Raw genomic sequence first — 26,127 nt, 5'->3', positions numbered from 1 at the left:
GACAGTGGAGAAGTTGGTCAAAATCAGACATCTAAACCAAATGTTCATGGTCTGCTTCTATTGCAATACAGGTGTGAGGAACATGAAAGATATACCTATCACTTGAAAGGGAATAATATAATGATACATTGCGTAATATGTGCCATCCACTCTCTCATCCACTCTCTCATCCACTCTCTATGCCTGTCTTGGTATATAATAGGGAAATTTTTCTTCTGCTGTTGACAGTCACACGGTGGGAAGATCAAGCTTTTATGTAGGAGCAAGTGTGAAATTCTTTAACGAGGAGGGACCGATGATTATCACATATGTATTTGATATGTGATGATATGGTAAATTGTGCAGCACGATTATGCCTGTTTTTAATGTAGTTCCTTTTTTCCATCTTGGTTTCAAATTCTTGCCATGCATTTATATATTTCAAAATTTAACCTAGCTCTGTGGGTGCCCTTTTAGCTCACTGTGCTTATTGGTAATTTCCCTGTTCTAGTCCATCTGACATAAAGGTGAAACAAAGGTCCTTCTTAGCTGGAGGTGGCTTGGGGCTTCATGACATGGCTTATTGGAAATCTAGTGGGTGATGTTAACAAGTCCATATGGAGAGGTGGGGCAGGAACTGTAATTAGCCAAGCTATGCCCTCGACTTCTGGCCAGATCAGTGCTCAGACTACCAAGAAATGCATCATTGTTGGGCACCAAATTAACAAGCTCATTACTTCATTTGATTTATGAACACTGCCAAGTTATTGACTGAAAGCAAAAGCACCAAAAGCTATCCTGGGCAATTCTTGGACAATGAAAATCACGAAACTGTCTCTCCCAATTGGATGTACTAACCGGATAAACCTACCTCGCTCTGACTCACATACAAAACAAGAAATGGCTTCTGTTACACCTTCCATCTCTTTGAGTGTTCTGTAGTACCCAATTACAGTAATCAGGAATAAAGCTCAGGGCCAGTCATATTGGAGTCATACAGTGCTAGTTATTGTTCAGTCATCAGGGTGTTCCCAAAAGAGGCAGCAGAAACACTGAGACAGTGTGAATGGACGGATGAGCATTTTCATCATTACAGTTAAGGTTCAGACCTGTACAGCCAAGCCCAATCAGTTCAAATACAGCTTCACTTGGTGAGATAACACAAGATAGTTAGATGAAGAGACAGAGAGAGAAGGAGAAAATTGAACACGAGTGAAGAAGAACAATAAGGATTAGGTGAGTGATGGAGCAGAAAGAGTCGATTTGGCCAGAGAAAGGACACCTGGAGAGAAAATACAGTTTTTTTTTAATGAAAGGGGAAAAAAGGAAAAGACGGACGAAAAGACAGAAATACAATTAAATGTGCACAAGGGCTTGTACAGTAGGTCGTATCACGTATAGTGATATTGGGGTGGAAGAATCTAACAAACACCTGATAATGATTTCCTAGCCTAGTCTGTGTGAACTTAGAGGAAGGTCTTGCCCAAACAAGATGATCATAATAAAACTCTGAACAGGTTGAGAAATGATAGTGGTAGACTTGGAACAATGTGCTAGAATTGTTTACTGCCAAGCCTCTGACTATTGCAATTTCAAAGGATTTGATTGTTCAACCACTCGCAAAGCCTAAAACAAAGCTAATTAAACTATAGCAAGCTGGTCTGAAAATGTCGCATGCCAACAGCGCTTCCGATTTTAAATAAGCATCTTAGGTAACAGCCAGTGATGTTTCCAGGCTATTCCTATCAGTTCATTGTAAGGCAGTCTGTCTGGGAATTAGAGCAACACATGCCACTGTATGTATATGCAATTGTCTTACATGGATCTGTCATTTCTATTAATTACAGTTTGGTCTAGCCAACTGCATTCTCCTCCATTTCCAAAGAGAGAAATGCCTTGGCATTATAGATGCATCCATGGATGGAAGTGTCCATTGTCTAGAAAGTAACCTCGAGGCTGCCTGGAGCATAGAGCACAGAGCACACACTCCTTCTTACTCAGCACACACACACACCATCCTCCTTACCCTTTGCTTGCATTAAAATGTAATGCAGCTCCAGTCAACCAAAATATGCAACAGGACTATAATTAAGTACCGGTTATGTACAACTACTTCCACTAATGTATGTATGAAGGTGGTCACTGAGAAAAGCTGGTTTTATTACTTAAGATTAATAAATTACTTATTAATTACTTAAGATGGGTCTCAATAAGTTCGGTGCTGTTGCTTTTTTGAATAGAACAACGCATGTTCACAAAATCCTCATCATCTACCCCTGTAGACCTGATAGAGTCAGGGAATAAGAATGAGAATCAGAAAGAACAAAGAAAAGAGACACATGGTAGTGAGTCTCAAATCAAAGATGTGTACTGAGCTATTAGAATTGTGGTTAGTTCTATGACTATTTTTGGTTTCTTAATATTCTGATCATTTTCTAGTTATCTATTGAAACATATCAGTGTGCACAGATCTAGGATTAATGCGAACAGGTTTAATTTATGGCTTATTTATGTTTTTTTTTGCTGAGTTTACATTTGTCGACTTTATTTTGATGTTTATCTTTGTTTATTTGATGAACGTATTACCATATCAAAACCAAATCATCATATTATGAAATTACTCTTTATACAAATACTATCTTTCTAAACTCTATGTTTAAGAACTGTACTGATGCAGTAAAAGAAAGTATTGAAGAGCACTTACATCCCACCATCATCATGGCCACAGAGAAGATCTTCTCGCCATCCGTGGTAGGAGCGATGTTACCAAAGCCAATGGTGGTCAGGCTGGTCATTGTGAAGTAGAGTGATGATATGTAGAGGGTGTCCTTACTGGGTCCTCCCTCCCACTGGCCTGATCCACTTGCATTGTACCGATAAGGTGTGCCGATACTGATTGCTAGCTGATAGAGCCAGCTGTCTGTCTTAATGGTGTTGGTGACTTCATCAATGACTTCGTAGTCACCAATGCTGTACCAGATACAGGCCAACCAATGAGCGACCAAGCCAAAGACACAGACAAGGAGAACCAGAACAGCAGCGCCATACTCCAGATAGTGGTCCAGTTTACGAGCCACACGGCCCAGACGCAGCAGACGCACCACTTTAAGTGAACTAAAAAGGCTGCTGAGACCCTGTAAGGTACAGAGAGGAAAAATACGGATATTATTTGACCTTGACTGTCCGCCAAAGAAGGGTTTTGAGAAAGATCATTTATATCAGCATCAACATTTCAAAATGATTTTCTCTACTATTGCAATGGACTTTAACAGGAAACATGGCAAGCACATCACATACAACATTGTTACCAAACTTCCATCAAATTCAAAAAGACTGGACGTGTTGCAGGCCAACCAAGAAGTGGACATCCACGAACATCCACTGATGAAGGCACAACCGACAAGGTGCTGGTATATATATAGTGGTGCTTGAAAATTAAAATGAATATGTTCTATATATCTAAATAAATATGACCCAAAACATTATCAGATTTTCACACAAGTCCAAGAGATGCCAATTAAACAAATCAGACAAAAATATTATACTTGGTGACTTATTTATTGAGCAAAATGATCCAATATTACATATCTGTGAGTGGCAAAAGTATGTGAACCTTTGCTTTCAGTATCTGGTGTGACCCCCTTGTGCAGCAATAACTGCAGATAAATGCTTCCGGTCATATTTATGCATAAATATAGAAAATTCTAAAGCGCTTACAAAGCACCGCTATAGTACCCTACGTATGGGACACCCTGTAGTATTGTGTAACCACAAAGTATGAATGGTACTATAAGGTATATCAGTCTCCACATCCACAAGATCCACACAAAATACCCAGAAGACATTTTTAAATTGTGAGAAGCACTTGGTTTGGGATATTTTAAGCACCTATGGTATCATCTCAAACGTTTGCCCATGAATAATTCTAGTTTGAGCAATGATTCAGCCATCTTTTGCCTATAGTTACTTTGATCTAACAGTTTTCAACCCAGAGAAGGAGGAGAGCAGAGGTTGTAATAGGCAGCTGCACTTCCCCTTCTCCAGTCACATCAAAGTCTCCACTTCTCCTTCAAGTAGGAGGAAACAGGGGGATCATCATAAAGTCAATGTGTTATCAGAGTGGCCACCGACCTGAAATGATTCTCAGTAGTCTAAATATAACAACGCATCTCAAGCAGAACAGCATGGTTTCATTATAATACCTAACCACTGCTGTTAGACTCCTCAACTCCTCATAGCTCCATCTTGATTGGTAGTACTGTATGCATTTATGAATTACAAAGGGGGGCTTGGTGGCTTAGTGGTTAGCATGTTTGTCTCGCACCTCCAGGTTTGGGGGTTCAAGTCCTGCCTCTGCCCAGTGTGCAGAGTTTGCATGTTCTCCCTGTGCATCGGGGATTTCCTCTGAAGACATGTGTTGTAGGCTGATTAGCATTTCCAAATTGTCCATAGTGTGTGAATGAGTGTGTGTGCGATTGTGCCATGTGATGGGTTGGCACCCCCAGGCTGCCCCTGCCTTTTGCCCCAATTTTAAACTCCAGGCTTCCCCGCAACCCTGTGCAGGATATGCGGTTCAGACGGTGGATGGATGTATTACAGCATTTATTACAGATTTTTTTTTCTTTTTGATTTTTACATGATGCATGTCTTGTCTTCTTCTGAGTTCTGCATAATGGATTCAGTTTGCATTTATATATGCACTGTTAATCAAGTGTGTTTTATGTATTCTGTGTTGACTCTACTTGTTTTTAAATATGTTGTGTTGAAATGAACTGAAATGAATTCCTCTCAGTCAAGCTCGGACTAATGAAGTATATTATGTACATTAGTCCAGTTGCTGGTTAATATTTCAATTTCAATTTTAAAACTGAACTAATGTACAGAAAGGCAACATGCTGCAAAAGACTTTTTTTTTATTGCAAAAGAGAATAAAAGGGTGCTCTGTCGCAGGTACGCCCACACAGACTAAAACAATAGATCCTTAGACAAAACAAAAACTAAATATCACTTGCCAACCTCATCCATGTGAAAATAAGAGGTCTTAAAGAAGCCAAATTAACATGCCAAACTATTCTATTGTATTTCTTCAGATATTCTCTATTTAATGACAATCAAATGTTTTGCTTGCCTACTCTTTTAAAAGACTAAAAGTCGACAAAATAATAGCTTCTATCTAATAAAAACATAATCCCTGAATTTCCTTGGCTCCATGTTCACACCTGACAAGATTTATGGGGATAACAGGGGAAACAAGTGAACTAGCAGTGGCTAGCCTAATTCTTGCATCTTCATTAGCTTTAGCAAGTGGCAAACTGTCAACTTGGAACCATTTATAAATAGCTGCACCAGTGTGCACCTCAGAATTTTAATTAGCATTTCCTCTAGCATAGTCCTATGCTTTTTTTTTTTCTTGCTTTTTTTCTAGCTGTCACATAATCATAAGGGCAAATTCTCAAACATGCAAATGGAGCAATTTTCCCACAACACTGTCATGGAGGGGGAAGGGAAAGTAAAAAATAAATGTTTGTAGAATAAAATAAACAATACTTTTTCATGCTAACACATGACAGTCACTGATTAGCATGTCACATGATTAGTCACTGCTAGCCAGTCATTGTATTGCCTATGCATAGTATGAATCTTTTAATTTCTGACTAGTAATTTATCATTCAGAGCTTTGTGCATACTTAGCATCCAGTAAACTGCAACATTTTGCAGTTTCCCAGTAAGGAAACTGACGACCTGAGTTAAGCCTATAGAGAACTGGAGTAGAAGAACTGTGTGGGGAAATAGCTCAGAACTGGTGAGTATTCACAAGTATTTGTGTTACCATAGTAACAAAGGAAAAAGAAATTGGTGATAATTGTTCATAGTGTTTTGCTTTCACAATTTTGGAAAAAAAAAATCTTTTTTTAAAAAATATGCATCAAATAGGCAATATAAATGTAAACCTGTTACAATTTAATCTAAAATTATAGAATTTCTCTAAATATAAACTACATTTTTGTTTGACATTTTCATGAGTTTATTAAATGATTCAACATCACAAAAAATTCAACAAATACTATTGCTACTACTACTACTACTACAATAATAATAATAATAATAATAATAATAATTACACTTTTGTATTCTCTTAGTTTTATGAATATAATCTAAACCTACAATACTATACAGAGTGATGGAGTTTTCATTTCTGAACTTTTTTCTACATTAGGTCCATTTAGGTCTATTTACTTTTGAGTTATTGAGGTTTAGGGCACGGTGGCTAAGTGGTTAGCATGATTGAGTCAGGGTTAGGGGTTCGATTCCCGCCTCTGCTCTGTGTGCCCAGAGTTTGCATGTTCTCCCCATGCTTTGGGGGTTTCCTCCAGGTTCTCCGGTTCCCTCCCCCAGTCCAAAGACATGCATTGTAGGCTGATTGGTGTAGTGTGTGTGTGTGATTGTGCCCTGTGATGGGTTGGCACCCTGTCCAGGATCCCCTTGAATAGGCTCCAGGCTCTCCATGACCCTGTGTGGCATAAGCGGTACAGAACATGGATGGATGCATAGATGGATTAGGATTTCCACCACTCTATTGATTTTCTTTAAATCACCCTGTGGCTATACTCCATGGGACCCTGGGGGTTCCTACTTTAAGTAACACTGTCCTATGTAGAATGCACCATGTGTTAACAGCTGTTATAACTGAATAAGATTACAGAAGCAGTGAACAAACATTTGTTATTAACTGTGGTAACCATATTCAACCTTCCTGCACACACACAGACAAATGTATTATATTCACGTATGGGGATATTTGGGGGTTCGACAAAAGCTAAATCCTCTCACAAACACACATTACTTCTGACATCCAACCCTTGAAACCTCTCCAGGAACTACGCACCAGAGCTTTGCATTATACAAGAAATGAAGCTTGTGCCAGAAGAGAGCAGGTCACAATGCTTCAATAATAGCTCTAGTAAATTCCACTAGCATGTGTGTGTGTGTGTGTGTGTGTGTGTGTGTGTGTGTGTGTGTGCGTGTGTGTGTGTGCAGGTGCCTGCAGTGTCTGCTTAGAGAGCACAGTTTTAATGCGGCAAGCTAATTTGGATTGCTTCGCATCTAAAATCACTTTAGACAAACAAACACATGGGTGAATTGTTCAAAACATCATTAGCATAAAATTACAATACCATTAAATGCCTCCATACTCAATAAGCCGAAGCATAGAGGAGAGTCGCACGCTGCAGGGAGGTGGTGGGAAACGAATGGTGAGACAACCACGATGACAACAACAACAAAGAGAGAAGAATGAATTACCGGCAGCACGGAGTCTTCGGTGCGTGTGCCGTTCCGCCCTGCCGGGATGTGGCCCACTGAAGAGGAGTCAGAGATGGAGTCCTAAACAATGGAGAACATTACTAAAGGTCAGAGAAGTCAAACAAGCAAAAGGTGGTTAGTTAGCTTGCTTCCATGAGGTTAGATACTTGCATCAAATAAACCTGGTCCATTTTGACAGATTATTTTGCTTCAGAAAACCATGGAATGTAATGGAGAAGGAAAAGTGGTTACTAGTTTTTGAAATTGATTTACATAGTTATGTATCTATAAGAGGAAGACCCATCCTATTGTGTCCCAGTAATGTCTAAGTAATCCACCATCTTCTAACATGAAAAGCAATAACCTACCACAGTTCATGAGAATTTCGTTAGCTTCTACTCAGATGGAGTCAGCACATCCTTCATCTATACATGTCCTCACAAATGTAGCCAATATTAATAACTTCAAACCTTAAAGCATCTCAGATAAACCCAATAACTCAACAGAAAAATGGCTGCTGTGTGGACTCTCACTCATTCATTTGATCTGCCCAAGTATGTAGGATTTGACTGAGTGACCGTGAAAGGATGAGAGAGAGTGTGTGTGAAAGTATCTTGATGCAATCAAACAAATCAGTGAACAAAAACCGGTTCAAGTGTGAACACAGAAAACGATTGATACATGAGTAAAATGACCTCAGGAAGCTTCTAGGAAAAGTTTGAACAGCCGGGGCTGTACTGCATTGAGGATGGGGATAGAGAACAATTGTAGGCACGCACCTGACAGCTGCATGACAGGAAGATGACATAAGCTGGGTGTTGTGCAATAGCCTCAGAGCCCTGTTTTAACATGCATACAGTATATTCGGTGTTCACGTGCATGACATGACCTTTCTATATTTGTTGGCAACAATTTCGGGCAGGTTGTGAGAAAGGGCTACTGTGGAATGAGCGTAATGTGGGTCTGTCATAGCAACACACGGTGGTTGCACATAACACCTGTCAACTCAACAAGTGTGCTGGTGAAGCTGACAACTTATTATAAACTGAAGGGAAAACAGAATGCAAAGGGGTCACAAGCAGCGAAGCAGGCTGTGACATTTTAACAGCATGTGTTTCAGTCATACCGGGCCCGTGTCATTTGAATCAGGCTTCGGTAAACAAAGATACACTCACTTCCCTGAGTCTGCATCTCATCTGTTAAAAATCTTTTCCAATATAAGAAAAGGTACATTTCTATTGCTCTCCGGTGTATTCCATTTAATTTCCAAAACACTGCTGATATATTAGCTCTCTCTCTCTCTCTCTCTCTCTCTCTCTCTCTCTCTCACACAATTTCTCCATCCTGCTCTTCTCCATGTCTTGATTTTCTTTCAGAGGGACACTATGGACTGGAAATATTCTTTGAATGTATGCTAGGGATTGACTAGACTAGGCAACTAGTCACTTAGTACGATCAGTACGTTTACATGGACAACAATAATCCGATATTAACCAGCTTAAGATAATACTCTAAATAAGAAACTAGCTCATTGTTTACATGGTAAAGTCATACTCGAAGTAAGCACAAATGGAATTAAGACATGTGGAGTCTTCCTGTTTTAGTCGCATTATCAAAGTGCATGTACATACCTTAATCACATTATTAACGTCGTGTGAGAGTTTTCACCGCATTTTGTGACAGGACACGTACACACACAGCAGTGCTCAACCGTTTGACGGCAAACAAGAGAGCACGGCTACGTTCGAAACTGCGTACTTACCTACTTCAGTATATAGTAGGTGAAATACACGTATTTCGGCTACTATATAGTAGGTAAGTATGCGGTTTGGGACGCAGCCCGTGGTTACAAGCAGTCGTCTATTTGCACGTATAGCATGACAAATAATTAACTGCACTTGAAGCGTTCGTAAAAATTAAAAATAAACACACGGAAAACTGTATACGGTCCCATAATGAAGACCAACTGTATGTCGATACGTGAAATTCTGGAGGGAACGTCGGAAGGCGTGGCGCGGTGACGTAATGACGTGTGACGTTAATCTATATCTGTTCTATACACCGGGGGGCCGTGGCGTAATTGCAGGGGGTCCATGGGAAAGTTTTTAAAATGTTTAAATAATATAATTTTTTTTGTTAAATGTATCAAAATATATTCAAATATATAATATAAATGTCAATCAAATGTAAGAACAATTTAAGATATGTTTTAAAATGAACCAATTTGGTTATTCGCGCACATTCACGAATATCACGTTAGCTGAGCTGATCGTTCACTGACGGATTTATTTTTAATCTATTTACAAATGAAATGATCATTTGCAAAAACCTACGAGCGGTAGAAGTTTGAGTGTCGCATTGACGGATAAAATAAACAAAAGATTCAGAGAGTCAAATTAAATGTCACATCAACAATAAAATATAAAAAAAATAAATAAATCTTGAAATGTTTTGATTCAATTTTAAATGTCCAATGTTAATATTATTAATGTTAAATATTAATAAAATAAAGTAACATATATAGAAATATATATAAATATATAGCCTATAATTGTTGTAGCGTGAGGGGGTCCATGTGGATTGTTCGCAATATGCTAGGGGTCCAGAGCTCACAAAAGGTTGAGAACCACTGCCCTATAACATGTAAAACGGGAACATGAAAGGAATATCCTAAAAGCGGCTCATGTAAACACCTTAATCACAGTATTGTCTTATTCAGAATAAGGTCAATAATTAGAGTACTGCTGTTTATGTAAACATAGTGAATTCCTTGCTGTGGAGAGAGGCTGACTTGTCAGACAGTTAAGAAAGCATATTAAATGTACTTAGTTTGAAAATAACAACTGCCATGTTGGGATTTTTTTTTTTATTTTTTTTTTATTTTATTTTTTTTTTTTTGCTTTTGGAACATTAACTCTGATATCGCATTGCATGAAGTGGAGAGGTGTTTTTTTACTCCAGAAGGAATTCCTCCTACAGTTATTTTTGCTGTAATTTAAAGCTAACTAAAATCCTTGCACTGTGGCATAGTGAATTCCATTGTGACCCATACTGTTTAAAAATAGCACTTTCAGAGGTTGTACATCACTGTTCAATCCCACTCAGCTAGTTTTGACTCAGATCAGTGGCACATGCCAGCTCAAAGAGGCTGTTTCCGACTCATTTTCAGATCTTACTGAGGTTAGAGTTGAAAATGGAGAGGAAAAAAACTCCAAATGCAGCGACAGACATTGCTTCATCTAACATAATGATAATATAGTGTAATGATGATATGCATATTTATTATTTTGCACATTTGTTGTGCTGATTTATTTACTTTCATCATTAACAGTGTAGCCTAAAAAGCATTGGAGCTGGAAATTTGATTTCTAGCCTGTGTTATAAATGCTGTGGCTGTTAATTGCAGAGCAGTTTCAGTGCATGTTCTTTGCTGCACAAATTAAACAGCCTAAATAGTGATGTTTGGAACAGTTTTTGCTTTAACTATGAATAAAGATGACTAGTCGACATCTTTTTGAAATTGCGGGTCGAGTAGTAACAGTGGATATAAAAAGTCTACACACCCCTGTTAAAATGGCAGGTTTTTTCTGATACTTCTGGTATCTTCGTTTTTCTGAAACTAAGATCAATCATATCAGAACTTTTTCTACCCTTTTCTCTAACTTTTTCTCAATGTGAAATTATAACGTATAAAAATTCAGTGGAAAAACAATCCGAAACATTTACGTAAAAATAGGAGAAATGAAAAACTTACAACAACCTGGTTGTATAAGTGTCCACACCCCTAAACTAATGCAGTACTTTGTTGAAGCACCTTTTGATTTTATTACACCACTCAGTCTTTTTGGGTAAGAGTCTATTAGCATGGCACATCTTGACTTGGTAATATTTTCCCACTCTTTCTTGCAAAAGCATTCTAGATCCATCAAATTGAGAGGGCATCTCCTGTGCACCACCTGCTTCAGGTCACCCCACAGATTTATAGTTGGATTCAGGCCTAGACTCTGGCTAGGTCATTCAAAAACACTGATCGTCTTTAGTTTAAGCCATTCCTTGTTGATTTGGATGTATGTTTTGGGTCAAAAAATTCCTTTTCATCTTCAGCGTAGTAGCAGACACCTGAAGGTTTTGCAATAAAATTGGCTGGTATTTGTAGCTATTCATGATTCCCTCCACTTTGATAAAACCTGCAGTTCTGGATGAAGAAAAAAAGCCCGAAAGCATGATGCTGCCGCCACCATGCTTCACCACGGGTATGGTGTTCTTTTGGTGGTGTGATTTTTTTGCACCAAAAAAAACTTTTGGAATTATGGAATTTTTCTACCTTTTGGAATTGGTCTCATCAGACCATAACACATTTTGCCACATGGTTTGGGGTGATTTAGTTGAGCTTGCATGTCTTTTTGTGAGAAAGGGCTTCTGTCTAGCCACCCTACCCCATAGCCCAGACATGTGAAGAATACAAGAGATTGTTGTCACATACAGAGAGCAAGCAGTACATGTCAGATATTCCTGCAGCTCCTTTAATGTTACCATAGGTCTCTTGCCAACCTCCCAAGTTTTTGTCTTGTCCTTTTATAAATATATAAAAAGGGATGTCCTCTTCTTGGTGATGTCACTATGGTGTTCCACTTTCTCTATTTGTTAATGATGGCCTTTACAGTGTTCCATGGGACATCTAATGTTTTGAAAATTCTTTTAGACCAACCTGTTGATGGATATCTTTCAACAAGTGAGATACCGTATATTCTTTGTATGCTTTTTGCAGACCATGGCTTCAGCACTCGGATGAAACCAAGAAGACGTGAAGAAAATCCTACAGAAACATCTGGTCTTTATTTGAGGTTAATCAGAATCATTTCATTGATGCCAGCTGTATGATTACTACATTTGAACATGAAAGGGTGTGTACGTGTATCCAACCAGGTTCTTGTAACTTTTTTTCTTTTTCCTATTTTTCCCTAAAATGTTTCTGATTGTTTTTCACTTCATTTTTCTACCGTTGTAATTTCACACTGAGGGTGCAAAAAGTTCTGGACTGAGATGCACAGTATCACGTGTAGTCTTCCCCCATAAATCTTAAAATAAATCACCTGCACCTGCATATTTAAATATATATATAATTAGATATAATTTAAATAATATCATTTGACTAAATTGACTCAATTTTGAAATCCTAATGAGTGGAACTCTTAAAGGCTGTGTGTAGAACTACAAAATCAGACTCAGAAGAGAACACATCCTCCTCTATGAAACAACATAGTGTGAGTTGAATTATTTCAGCAAATGATCAAGTACTCTCACTCACTTTCAGTAACCGCTTTAACCTGGTCAGAGCCTATCCTGTAACGCTGGGCACAAGACAGGAGAATTCAACTAGGATAGCACCAGTCCATCAAAGAACACCATGCACACACACATTCACACACTCATATATTGTGAATAGGTTCTAAGCAGAAACCTTTTTAGATAGCAAGAACGAGTAACCATCCAAAACAAAAAAAAAACCCTGATGGGTCTCATTTCTAAGCGTGTGAATTTTAACTCCATATTTCTTACTATACAGTATATTCCATAGATGATGACCATTCCTTAATTAAAGCAACATACAAAAAGTAAATTGCATTGTGCTCAACACTGAGAGGTATTCAAACAGTCAATGAGTCAATGCAAAATATTAAATAAAAAAAGTTACTGAACCAATAAAGTTCAGTTACTAATAAAGTTAATTGTTGGAAAATGACAAATATAATCATTCATTTCCTCTCATGAGATGAAGATTAACGAGCAAACTTCTGACCTTTTTTTACACTTAAAAAAAATTCTTTGGAAATTTATGTGGAAAATATGACAGAAGGACTTAACTATTGTGAAAAGGATACTGGATGCTAAAGTATTCGGTTACATTGTCGTCAAAATAATAGAATGATAAATTATTATTATATTTGTCTGGCTTTTCCTGCACCTGTAGCCTACAGCTGAGCGCTACAGACCTGGAGATAGCTGTGAACAGCCTGCCTTTGAATGCGCTCCTGCATGCCAGTCGCTGTGTCAGAGTCTATCGAGCTTTAAACACATCAGATTGATTAAGTCATGCAGGCAGAGCCCCAGATGCCACAGCAATGAAGCTCTTTATTGCAAACCAGTGCTCCGCAATTTGGTGGCTTTATTGCGTTCATCTTGTTGCTGAGCTGTATGTACACTGATGGCATCAGCATGATGGGAGATGACGGCTGTTGCCAGGGTGACCGTGAAAATGATGCAGTCTGGGAGGAAGATGTAAAGTTTGCATTATCTATGTATAACATTGTGTGTATTTATAGCTTGGTGAAAAGAATAATGAGAACTGAAAATCACACTGTATTTTGCTTCAGGTGACCCACAGTTGCATACTGCCAGAGTTGTAGATAAATATATGCAGTAGGCATGCATAAACTCAGCATAATGCGCTGGAATTGTGCCTAGTTTGAATTTTTCTTGCTGATGCCCCACTGTGTCTAACAACCTTTCATTTCAACCTTTCAATGTATAGCTGTATTCTAAGCTCTAGACATTGAAAATGGAAAAGGTTAGCAGGGATTCAGTTCTTATAATGCAGAGGGCATTGTTATGCCCCAAGTGAATGATAATAATCAAACTTGTCATGTGCTTTTCCCTGAGTCGTTTAAGTTTTGAGGTCCTCTGTCATATACGCCAGCCCATGCCTTACATCTCAGCCATGCTGTTTGAGAACAGTGTTGAGCTTATTCACGTATTCATTTTGAATTATATTATTCAATAACAACTATGAATTTTTTAGTAACTACTGTGAAGCAAATAGGAAAATTAGAGGTTATGTGGATAATTAATGCAAGTCAGGACCCACAGAAAGGTCCTGGGAGCTTAATAGGTTAACACTTCAGTTGGGCCTGTTCTTACAGCTCTGCACTTAGATAGACTTTGGAGTACTAAGAGGTCTTCAAATGATCATGTGACCCGCCAGCTAGCAAATGCCCTTCAGCCACTGTCCGGCCTGCTTAGAATCACTATGCGTAATGTATAGTTCTACTTGTACTTGAGTAGCCACTGTAACAGAAGATGGAAATAATGGGAAGAAGTAGGCATTTTAGATTGTGGATCTCATGTACACATTTCAAAACTTTCCACATATAGTTTAAATATAATAGCCACACAAGCACACTATCACACATGCACATACAGTATACCTTGCGTACATAATCTGTCATGCTTGGGACATTTATGAGTTCACAAGAGGTGTGCGAGAGGCAACTTAACCCTACAATATATATCAAGTCTTCACAGGACATACAGTAACATCATCAGTGCTGACACTAAATGTATAAGGAGTTTGACTGTGTGGTGTTTTTGGTATTATTAACTTCTAGTTTGTTTGCAAGTAAGAGGCCACATAGACAACCATTAAGATGAAAGCTTTACATTAGTAAAAGTGACAATTAAAATAATAAAAATTATATGTATATATATATATATGCATTGGGAAGCGTTGTTGCATCACAAATTACTACTAAATGTCAATTTTATGCCATTTGATATAGTGTATCAATTTTATTAATAGGCACTGTTTCAAAGAGCGTAGAATATTAATTTGTCCAAATATGTCAAAAAAGAGAAAACAATTTCCATGGGGTGTACTTATTTTTTCACATGACTATACTGTATTTATTTGTTATAAAAATTATAGCACTACAAAGTATTGTTGTTATAAGAATAGGCCACTGATACCAATTTTAACCAATCTGGCCCCTAACTGTAAGTTGGTTACATTTAGTGATTAAAAAAAAGCCCAGACTTGCTAGCGAAAGCTAGAAGTGTGGCTTGTGAGACAACTTACACAATTACATTCAATGCACAGTGTTATAAGGTACAACTATATCTTACCTCATCCACGTTCTCAAAAGCGTTGATGATGTCATATGGCAGGCAGGAGAGCAGGTCTATGACAAACCAGGTTTTCAGGTAGTTCATACGTATGAGTTTAGGATCTGATATGACCTCTCCACCAGGCCCCACAAATGTGGTGTGAAAATTAAGCACAATGTCCACCAGGAAGATGACATCCACCACACTGTCCAACACCAGCCAGGCCAGGTTGTTCTGTTTGGTCTTGAAGGAGACGTTATAGGGCACCATGATGGCTGTATAGAAGGTGAGGATGAGGATGACCCAGTCCCAGGTGGTCTTGAAGGTGCAGTAGTGCAGGATGATATGAGGAGGAGTTTTAGGAGCCTCCTGTTTGTATTGTGGGAGGATGTCTGAGCCTAACTGAAGAGCCTGGGTGGGGGAAGCGAGAAAATGATGAGCCATAGTGTGAGATGATCATTTGTCTGTAACAGGGATAAAACTGCTTATTTGTGTTTTTCATGTGTAGTTTCTATAGAAAATGAGATCTGTTCTCCAACTGTGAGTCCCCTTTGAGTATCATTCACTATACAACATCCTTTAGCTCTCTTATGTAGAGGTACCATGAGAAATAACACAGCAGCAATACAGGGTTATAAAGGCTCTATGTGACACACTACATATATCAGCGCTTAAAAGAAAGTCGAGTCGACTTGCTATAGTCTGAAAATGGTAATGAAGTGAAAAAAAATCATGTGTACAAAAGGCATAGACCTTTAAAGAAGATGACTCATCAGTGATTTTGCTGTCCAGTGTAGAAAACTGACCTTTCTGGTCTGGGTCCGATAAAGAGCACTACACAGAGTGAGAGATACTCACCTCAGCCAGTCTTGAGTGCTTGTGGCTCACTTCAGTTTTGTTTAATGGTGCGAGTTGCTGGAGTGTGCCACGGCTGTTGGTCAGCGCTCTGGTCAGTCTTGCAAATTTGGTCCATCCTAACACAGGGAAATTGAGACAGAACGCAGATAAACAATCGTGAAAAACCATCCTTTTTAATATAATCCTCCTGTATATGTAAACCACTCAAACCGTTACACATATATGGAGGCCATGATTTAGTAAGACACAAATAGCAAGTCATTATCTGTGTGTGCAATCTTAATCTTAATAAATTATGTGTGTAATTAGTGAGCAAGTTATGGGTGATTTGCAAAAAAATAAACTATTGTGTGAATGATGTTCCATGCAAAAGAGACAGAAAGAACGATTTGCGAATGAGGGTTGTTTTTTTTTGTATGCACTAAATGTTTGAAGTATCTGTGGCGAGTTTGAATCTCAAAGAGACTCCAGGTAGAGTAAACCGAAATTAAAACTGAAGTACAACACCAGTTACAGGCAGTGAGACACATAAAATGTGCATTATGTTAATAAAGTAAATGGGAAGGAAAAATTCAAATCAAAGATTCCGGTTTAAATGCTCTTGGCATTGGATGTGCAAATGTGTGTAGAATATGCAATGTGAAAGTGATGGTAATATTAAGTAGTTATTTTGAGTAATTTTCAGTTTATTTTAATGAGGCATATTATAGTTAAACTCTCTTATCATTAAGATGTAGTAAATGGTATCATTTTTGTCGTCGCTGTGTGAAAGAGGCTTCTGGAAATTAAACACCTGCCCTTCATTAGTAGTAATTTGTAGCACTGAATAATTACTAATCTATTTGCATTGACATGCCCTGTATCTGGCAACTTTAGGCAAGAAACACTCCCAAGTTTATTCATGAATATTCATGAAGCCAAACACGCAAAACGCGTGTTCATATAAAATATGCAATCCTCCACTGACCCTGTTAGTAAATCAGCTTGCATTATGAAGTTTGGTGTTTTTATACACACAAACCATTAGCAAATCAGGACTGAGAGCTTGAAGGGCTTCAGCTGAAAATAATTAAACGAAACTTATTTCCCATGACTGCAGTCTTTCTGACTACCTTTCCTGCCTTCAACAGTGAATCTCTGAGGTGGGAGAGGGGCAGGGGGGTTGCTTTGGCGCCTAGAGCTCTCTGTTCCTAGATCTCAGTCTCTTGTCTTGTTCCTAGATCTCAGTCCCTTGCTATATTCCCAAAACCTTTTATTATGTGCTCCCTTTTTCTCTTAAAAGGAATGGATTACCAGCTTCTTGTAAGGCCATAACATCAAACTGACTTCGAAATTAAAAGCACAACAGCACAGGACCACATAAAAACAAGAAGCATGGATGCAAGCTGCGGTCCAGGTTTGAACCCAGCCCCTCATCATTAATGTTTCATTAGTGAAATGTTATTCTTTTATTGAAAATCATTTAGGACCAAAGGGGTAAGGCAACATACAGTACACTGGGGGTAATATGGTCATACGGCACATGTAATCCCTGCACAGCAGAATAGTGGCTGCTTTCTGAAAGTCCAGCAATCAGTCTGCAGTACTGAGGAGATCAAAAGTCATCGTCTTGGAACTGGTATTCATCCCCGTGTTTGTTTAGTTTGAAACTGCAGTAGACTAGATTCATTCTGCCTACTACCTAAAGAGACTGAGATTTATAGTGTCAGACACTAAAAGCAGACTGGAGGAAAGACAGAGATGTGTCCCCATTTTTCAATTTAAGTCACATCTCATGAATGTGCAAAAACAACAACAAGGGGAAAAGCAGCACAAAGTGGCACATATCTCTTGTGACCATTTCATGCATTTCACAGCAATAGTACACAGGGGCTCTCTAACTGTGCAACCACATGCCACATGGGCTCTATAGAGGATAAGGAAGGGGAAACAGCCTTGTGTACTGATTGGCTTGGCTTCCAGCAGAGCATGCAAACTTAAAAAAGAGCCCTATGGCACAGTACCGAAACCAGACAGACATGCACTAAGGGTTTTAGGATCCGTATGCAGGCCATTATTGGTGAGTAATCTTAAGAAGATTAATATGAATAGGGTAGAAGTATTTCCACAAGAGACTTGAATAAATTGATGGAAGAAGGCAACTAAAGGGAAGGAGGGAGGTAAATAAGGGGTGCGGAAGGGAGGGGGGGAGATTGTCCAAGCTATCTAGCTCATTCTGAGGGCAAGGTGATAACTGTATGAGACAATCAGAGGTCTCATGCAGCTTCCCACTAAGGAACTGTTATTCCCTTCAGAGTTCTACTAGGTTGATCTGAGCTTTCTTTGCTTGGGTTAAGTAAGTCTGCCAAGCACAGGGTCAGCAGTAATCATAACAAATAGTGACAGAGTTAGAGATAGTAGAGGACAAGGAAGGAGAACGTGTGGGAGATATGACAATGTCTATTTGGTTTCTCTGTTCCCTCTGGGTTTCTGATTCAAGATTTCTCTCCATCTCACTGCTTAACTTCGTAACTGGTCGCAAGCATTGTGGTTGAGCAGCTTCTTCTGTCAAGATTTCATATTATTTCTGCATTTGAGGTCATTTTGTTATTATACAGCTCCCAATAACAAATGGTAAATGTTTCTGTGGTTCAGATACACACAAAGGCCCACACGTTCATATATACAAACTAATAACTCATATTTGGTACACCAAGAGGTTTAAAGATTACTGTAATATTACGTAACAAAAGCACACACGTGTATTTTACACTGATGTACATTCACTCTAACAGTTATGAAAAGCTGGTGCATATTTTATAACTTCCCCAAAAGCATTCCAGATCATGGCAGTGCATGCTATCCAAGTGGGACTTCTATTGCTTCTGAAACCAACACACACATCTAGGTCTGTGTACCCAGAGGCAAGTAGAGGAAAGTACACAGTGGTATGGAATACAGCTCCTAAAATAGCTCTTTACTACATGACTTCCTAATTACAGTGCCAGAGCTTTATAATGAGCATGTAATAGAAGCTTTAGCACATTATGAGAGCCTCTTTAACATAATATCAGCAGTAAGTACACAGACCAGCCTTCCCACTGCATTATGTTTACTACAAAACAATAGTAGGATACAACTGTCTTAAAGACAACCCAAAATTAAAACTACTTTTTTTACTTTGTTAATTAATATTATGCACTGATTCATCATTTTCAATCACTTAAAGACAAAATTCTTGCACCAAAATGCAATTTTTTCCCCCTGCCTCCCAATATCATGCACATATAACCAGAAGAAACTTTGTGAAAGATTTTTGTCTTCACAGTGATGAGTCAAGCTAGATATGACCATGGAACATCTCATGGATGACTAGAGGAACATGAACTATGTTTTATGGTAGAAAAAAATAATGACTGAAGGTACATGGTGGTTTAGTGGTTAGCACGTTCTCCTCACACCTCCAGGGTCGGGGGTTCGATTCCTGCCGTTGCCCTGTGTGTGTGCGGAGTTTGCATGCTCTCCCCGTGCTGCGGGGGTTTCCGCCGGGTACTCTGGTTTCCTCCCGCAGTCCAAAGACATGTATGGTAGGTTGATTGGCGTGTCCAAAGTGTCCATAGTGTGTGAATGTGTATGTGATTGTGCCCTGTGATGGATTAGCACCCTGTCGAGGGTGTACCACACCCTGTGCCCCATGCTCCCTGGGATAGGCTCCAGGTTCCCCATGGCCCTGTAGGATAAGCGGTACAGAAGATGGATGGATGGATGGATGGATTTTCACACTGAGCATTTTAAAGTTGTTGTTTTTTTAACTGTTTGTTTCTTGAACCATTGTAGCCTACTGGAAGGCACAAGTAACGCACTCTTGCCCTAGAAGGAAATAAGTGAGTCCAATCCCCAAGCTCCACCCATGCCACTACTGACTTGAACTGATCTAACGAACTTACTTCATCTACTTACAGTAATATGGGGCGAATGGTAGTCTTCACTGAACATCCCACATAGCATTTGTTTTACATTAAGTACAATTTAAACATTAAAGCATTTAGCATGCCAGCTAACTCTAGCTACATATTAACTGTATTTTCATACACACAACTTTTTTTGAGTCAAATTTAATTAGTATAACCAACTAAACAGCAACTAGACAGACATATTTTGATGATATTGTCTGTGTTCTGCTGAAATTTACCACACAGACTAACTCAAAACTGGCTTTTTTCCTATTTTGGGCTTTGGAAAGTGGCAGAAAACAACACTCTTCTACTACTTCATAGTATTGAGTGTTGCTTTTACATGCCCCACAGCCACAGCAAAGAGAGAAAAAAAACCTTTTCTGACTTTCACGTGTGAAATGACGTGTTTGTCTTTTTACATTCGGTATTTTCATGTCTTGACAAATTTACATTCAAGTATATGGGATTGTTTTCATGTGTTTCACAAATATGCATGGAAATGAAAATGTGACGATACAGCTAACAATTCACCCAACATGTAATATATGTATGTCCAAAAACAACGGGATGTCTGTCTTTCGACCATATCTGGAGCTTCAAATGCAAAATACGTCAATGGGAAATGGTGGCACACCTGCTCAAGTGCTGAAAGATTGACCGAGGTCATGGTGGATAGCAACAGTTACTAAGCATCAATTGGACAGACAAACAAGGCTATGCCTGGGATCAGTCAATCAGTGGTCAAATCATATGGTAACTCTCCACAATTCACTTGAGCCTTTACTAGTTAAACACTCGTGCAACTCGTTCACCTTGATAAAGGTGTCAGAGGGGAGTCCCAAACTTAATAATCAAACTGGATTACTATGTATGTGCTATAAAATGAGCATGTATCATTTCACAGATATTCTTGAGTCATAAAGTAATGCTGAGTGGGTTGTCTACACACAGCAATGCACATATGGTTAAAAAAATAAAAGGGAATTTGTAAGAATCTACCATATTACAGTGGCTTGGATTGCTATTGACTCAGAAAAGTCACGTGTAGTTGATGCTTGAGATGCTTGACTCAAGTCAATTATCACCAGAGTCTGACGAATGCTAGGAACTGAACATATCTGCAGTGTGGTTCTGTGCACTGTCATCTTGTGCACTGTTATTTGCCTTTTTTTCTTTTTTTTTGCCACAAGGGTTTGTATACAGAAATTGTTCCATGACAAATAGAAAATTCTTCATGATAATTTGGACAAATAGGTACAACACTAAGGAAATGAGCACCACAGAGCAGGTGGAATAGAGAGGATAAGAAGACAGGTTCACTCCTCATCCTCTTTAGCCCTGGATGTCTATTTGAGAAGGGAGCAGGTGTGATTTTTGCCTCAACTCCACAGCTGACACCATGCACCTGCTTGCCGTTCTGCCAATCTAACAATCTGACAGAAGCTACTGGCCTACTTCGAAAACTGCAAATATGAGTGTGTGTGTGTGTGTGTGTGTGTGTGTGTGTGTGTGTGTGTGTGTCTGTGTCTGTGTCTGTGTGTAGGTTTCGGGACGGTATTCTGCAAGCCAGGATCATGCCAAAGTTGCGTTTTAACTTAGCAGAGTTACAAGCTGATAAGGAAAGTAGCCACCAAATAGGGGGGTGAGGTCAGAGGGCAAATAAATTATAGAGAGATCTGACACTTCCCATCAATCACACACACACACACACACACAAGAGGAGTTCTCCAGTGCTCACCCCTGTGCCGCTGGAAAAGAGAGTCTTCTTAAACACAAAGTGACAGCTTGTCCGTCTCCTGCTCTGTTCTGCTAACACAGACTGCAGCTCGCAACACTGCACAAATCAGCTCGGAAACAGCATCTCTAATTGACCTTGTAATGGCCCTTTCACACTGTATCTCTTTTTTACACAGTTCTGAAATTTACAGAAGAGTTTTCTTTACTTAGTAGTAGTAGTAGTAGTAGTAGTAGTAGTAGTGTGTGCATTGTGAAACCGCCAATACCACCAGTTTTTGGTTTCATTGCATGAATGACTACTGGATTCATCGAAATGTTCTAATACATCAGTAAAATGAGTAGTAATCACCAGCTTTAGGTATGAACAGGATTAGATACAGCGTGGGAGATCTGGATGGTATACTAGCAATTAGCCAGTAATGTTTAACTCACAGATCCCTAACCTTCAGTGCAGTGCATTTTACTATAAGCGCAGAACCTTTCCCTTCGGAGAAAATTCACATCAAACGGTGCATTTTGAGTCTTTTATCATGTCTGCTGTAATCTTACCTTTGGTGGTCTCATCCTCGATGGGCTGTTTGAAGACGGTTATATCCTTGAAGGTGCAGAGGAACAGAACCACTTTATCGTTTTCGTTCCTGATCGGCGCCACCTGCATGTATAGCCATACTGGGCTCCCTGATTTGGTCGAAGACAGGAGGTATGAAAATAAAGAAATCAGGATGAGATGATATGAGTGGTTGCACAACCACCGGGATGAAATAAAAGGAGGAGGAATGAGAAAAGTGGATATAATTTGGTGGATATAATGGTTTTATGGGTTAGATACAGAGAATAAATGAGAGAAGGAGTGGAGAAACGTGAAGCTGATTCATTAATATGTGAAATCTGCTGTGTAGTTGCCCAAAGGATCATTAAGCCACAGATTATCCAGATGGGCTTATCTTTAGAAAGGGTTTTAGAACTATTGATCCAAAGTGCCTATACAGACGATTGGGAAGTGTAAGATAACTGCAGGCTTTAAAAGCATTATGTAAGTTTGAGTGTCTACATGTTCCTTATCACACCAAATACACAATGAAGAATTGTGAAACTTCTGAGTAAAGATTACGGAGACTCTCTGAGCTACACCATCGAGTACCAACAGCGAAAGGTGCGTTCACACATGCAACGATTTTATCGCTGCAAGTCGCCAGTCACTGTACTATGAAGTCACCAGTAGGCGTTCCTGCTACTGGTTGCCATAGTAACATGGGTGGTGCAACTAGCGTTCCACTTTTGACAACAAACCTTTTTTTTGTCGTTAAAATTAAACGTTCTGGAAGGAGAGCGTTTGTATATAAAATTCACAATTGTATATATGCATCATACTATATTCACAAAGGTGAAGCAGTGTGAGCTCGTTGCGATTGTGGAAAAGCACGAGTGATAGCTTACTTTAATTTATGGCCTTAGCAGAATTGGTCAGAGCAATTGTGGTCACCTGGTTTCCCACTGAAGCTAAGCAGGACTGAGCCTGGCCAATACCTGGATGGGAGACCTCCTGGGGAAAACTAAGGTTGCTGCTGGATGTGGTATTAGTGAGCCCAGCAGGGGGTGCTCACCCTGTGGTCTGTGTGTGGTCTAATGCCCCAGGGACAGGGACACTATACTGTAAAAACAGATGAGACATTAAATGAGGTCCTGACTCTCTGTGGTCATTAAAAATCCCTGATGTCCTGGTGAAATTGGCCTTTATCTATCATTACCCCCTAATAATCCCCATACCCCATACCTAAACTGGCTACATCACTCTCCTCTCCTCTCCTCTCCAGTAATAGCTGGTGTGTGGTGGGTGTTCTGGCGCACTATGGCTGCCGTCACAACATCCAGGTGGATGCTACACACTGGTGGTGGTTGAGGAGATTTCCCCCCATACAGTGTAAAGTGCTTTGAGTGCCTTGAAAAGCACTATATAAAATCTAAGGAATTATTATTTAAAACAAAATAATAATAATAATAATGAAACAATTTTTTTTTGCAATCGAGTAAAATCCCAGTGTAGCTCCTATACTGGTAAGCGAGCATCACCATCAGGGTGTCATTCACTATCTGTTCAATGGTGACCAGGAGCCGGCCTGCAGCTCCTCAGCTGTGGCCTCCATGTTTCCTGGTTGAAGTGTCCTTGGCGCTGCTCGGTCCAGCTTGGTACAAGCCAGACACTTCACCCAAGATAGGAGCTACACCGTGAATGTGTGTCATTATTATTATTATTATTATTATTATTATTATTATTATTATTATTTTGTTTTAAATGCGCTAACACCATAAGCTAAGCTAAGTTTATTGGTGCTACTTCTACTAGTAAGCACTGGATGCAACGGAACACGTGCGCTCTACTGTCACTCCCATTGGTAGTCGCTGCACCAAGTCACTACAAATTTGCATAAAATTAAACTTTTCTCAAATTTGTCACATCGTTGGACATGCCCACATCTAGTCACCAATGGTTGCTGTCGCTCATGTCGATGGGAGTCGGCAGTTCTCACTGAACATGAACGGTCTCTGGACGCTTTGTCATTGCAAGTCGCTGTATATGTGAACGTACCTTAATTCAGAAATGATTAAACCCTGAAGAATGCACAAATCTACAGGTGTAAATGGATAAATGCTGCACATCAATTACTGGGGAAATAGTTTCAAAGAGTCTAAATAATAAGGTTGACAATAATCAAGCCACTTTATAAGAAAAAGACAGCTCGTTTTAGTTCTTCCTTTTATTATTGCTCACATATTGGACATATTTCATATATTCAATGTTTTTTTTTTTTCCAGGGGGCTCCTTAATACTAATGGTCCTAGTGTTTTATTATACTGTTCACTATACTGATCAATTTATTGAATCATCGTTATTTTTGCTTGTGTCTGCAAGCAAAGACTGAATTTAGAATGCAGAAAGCTCTTCCCGTAATAGCTAAAGTACGTAATAAATAAAGAATGATTTCTGCTTTAAAGTGCCTCAAAAGAGTGTGCGCCTCTTAACGTTGTATCCTGTACACCCAGCTAAAAGCCTTAAACATAATGATTGCCTGCATGTAGTCCTGTTATACTCACTGTTCTTCTTATAGAGCAGGACTTCAAAGCAATTGGACTCATAGCTGTCAAAAGTCTGTCTGACTTTGTCTATTGTCTTCTTGTCTGTCAGTTCACCATACATAAAACTGCCAGAGGTGAAGTGAGGAGACGGGGTGGGAGGGTCAAAAACAGAAAGGGGGGGGGGGGGGTTGGTTGAGGTACAGACAGGAAACAGGGAGCAAGAGAGAAAGAGAAAGAGTGTTAGGTGAGTGAACACACCTGCACAGCACAAACACAAACAGCCACTCAACAAACTCTTTGTCTGTCAATGTCAATTAATATAGTGTGTGTGTGTGTGTGTGTGTGTGTGTGTGTGTATGTGTTTGTGTGGGTGTTTGTGTGGGTGTGTGTTGCGTATGATGGGTGCTGACACTGGCTGAATGATCCCACAGTTCCACTGTTTGTCTTCATCAAATAAGAGATTGAATAAACATGCACATACACACCAGTCTGCTCAAAACACACTGATCTCACTCTTCATCCTTAAAGCCAGTCCAGCCATTTAGTGCGCTCGTTTCTTGGATTTAAGCCTAGTGCTGAACTAAATTACACGGTCAAAGGGGTCTCTGCTGAAATGCTCATGTACACAGCTGAATCAGTATGTGCTAAATACATTTTCTGACATTAGTACTCAATAATTTAAATAAATAAATTAGCAAGGCAAGCTCATTCATCTAATTACACAGGTGCTTGTAACTTCTGTATTTACCAGACGTGTTTTTTATGATCATATAAAAGAACTTTCTCATTGCAGCCAATAATGAAGAGTACTAAAACCAAGCCAGTACTATAATAACAAACTGACTGGATTTTAGGAACAAATGTGCCTCAGGACTTCCTTGGATGGCTTTCTAATCTTTTCTGAAAGGGAAACTATAGAGTTCTACATAGAGTCTTAAAGAATTCCCCAGAAGGACAAAACAAAGAAAGATCAGTTTCAACTCAGGAGTAGGAACACTAGTTTAATAACTTGATTTAAATCCATATTATAATCCATATAATAAATATTTCTTTAATCTTACTTACTATACACACACATATATATTTCTGTGGGAAAAGTAAGTACACCCCTACATTTATTATGTTTTCAAATCCATAAAATTAGAATCAGGTGTTGAAGATTGGGTGCCAGTGATTATGTCTTATTTAAACACATCTGTCTGGTGTTCCCTTTGCTATTGAGGTGTGTGGTGTCATCATGCCATGATCTAAAAAGTTCTGTAAGGCCATCAGAAAAAAAGGTTGTTGATGCCTATGAGTCTGGGAAGGGATTTAAAAAGATCTCCAAATTATTTGAAATACATCATTCCACTGTAAGGAA

At 39.1% G+C, this 26,127-nt stretch overlaps 1 protein-coding gene across 1 annotated transcript in view; it reads right to left on the bottom strand.

Annotated features, from left to right (window-relative positions):
• Positions 1 to 26,127, bottom strand: part of kcnh5a (potassium voltage-gated channel, subfamily H (eag-related), member 5a) — a 77,547-nt gene that overhangs the window by 38,013 nt on the left and 13,407 nt on the right. Inside the window, exons 3-8 of the mRNA XM_053614785.1 lie at positions 24,786 to 24,892; positions 22,242 to 22,370; positions 16,021 to 16,136; positions 15,181 to 15,573; positions 7,282 to 7,362; positions 2,684 to 3,113 (exon numbers count right to left, since the gene is read on the bottom strand). Coding sequence (XP_053470760.1) covers positions 2,684 to 3,113; positions 7,282 to 7,362; positions 15,181 to 15,573; positions 16,021 to 16,136; positions 22,242 to 22,370; positions 24,786 to 24,892 — 1,256 coding nt within the window. The remainder of the gene's footprint in view (positions 1 to 2,683; positions 3,114 to 7,281; positions 7,363 to 15,180; positions 15,574 to 16,020; positions 16,137 to 22,241; positions 22,371 to 24,785; positions 24,893 to 26,127) is intronic.

This window comes from Ictalurus furcatus, chromosome 25 (genome assembly GCF_023375685.1).
Source record: "Ictalurus furcatus strain D&B chromosome 25, Billie_1.0, whole genome shotgun sequence".
Classification (NCBI taxonomy): Eukaryota; Metazoa; Chordata; class Actinopteri; order Siluriformes; family Ictaluridae; genus Ictalurus; species Ictalurus furcatus.
Note: the sequence above shows the minus strand (reverse complement) of the source record. Positions and strands in the feature narration are given on the sequence as shown.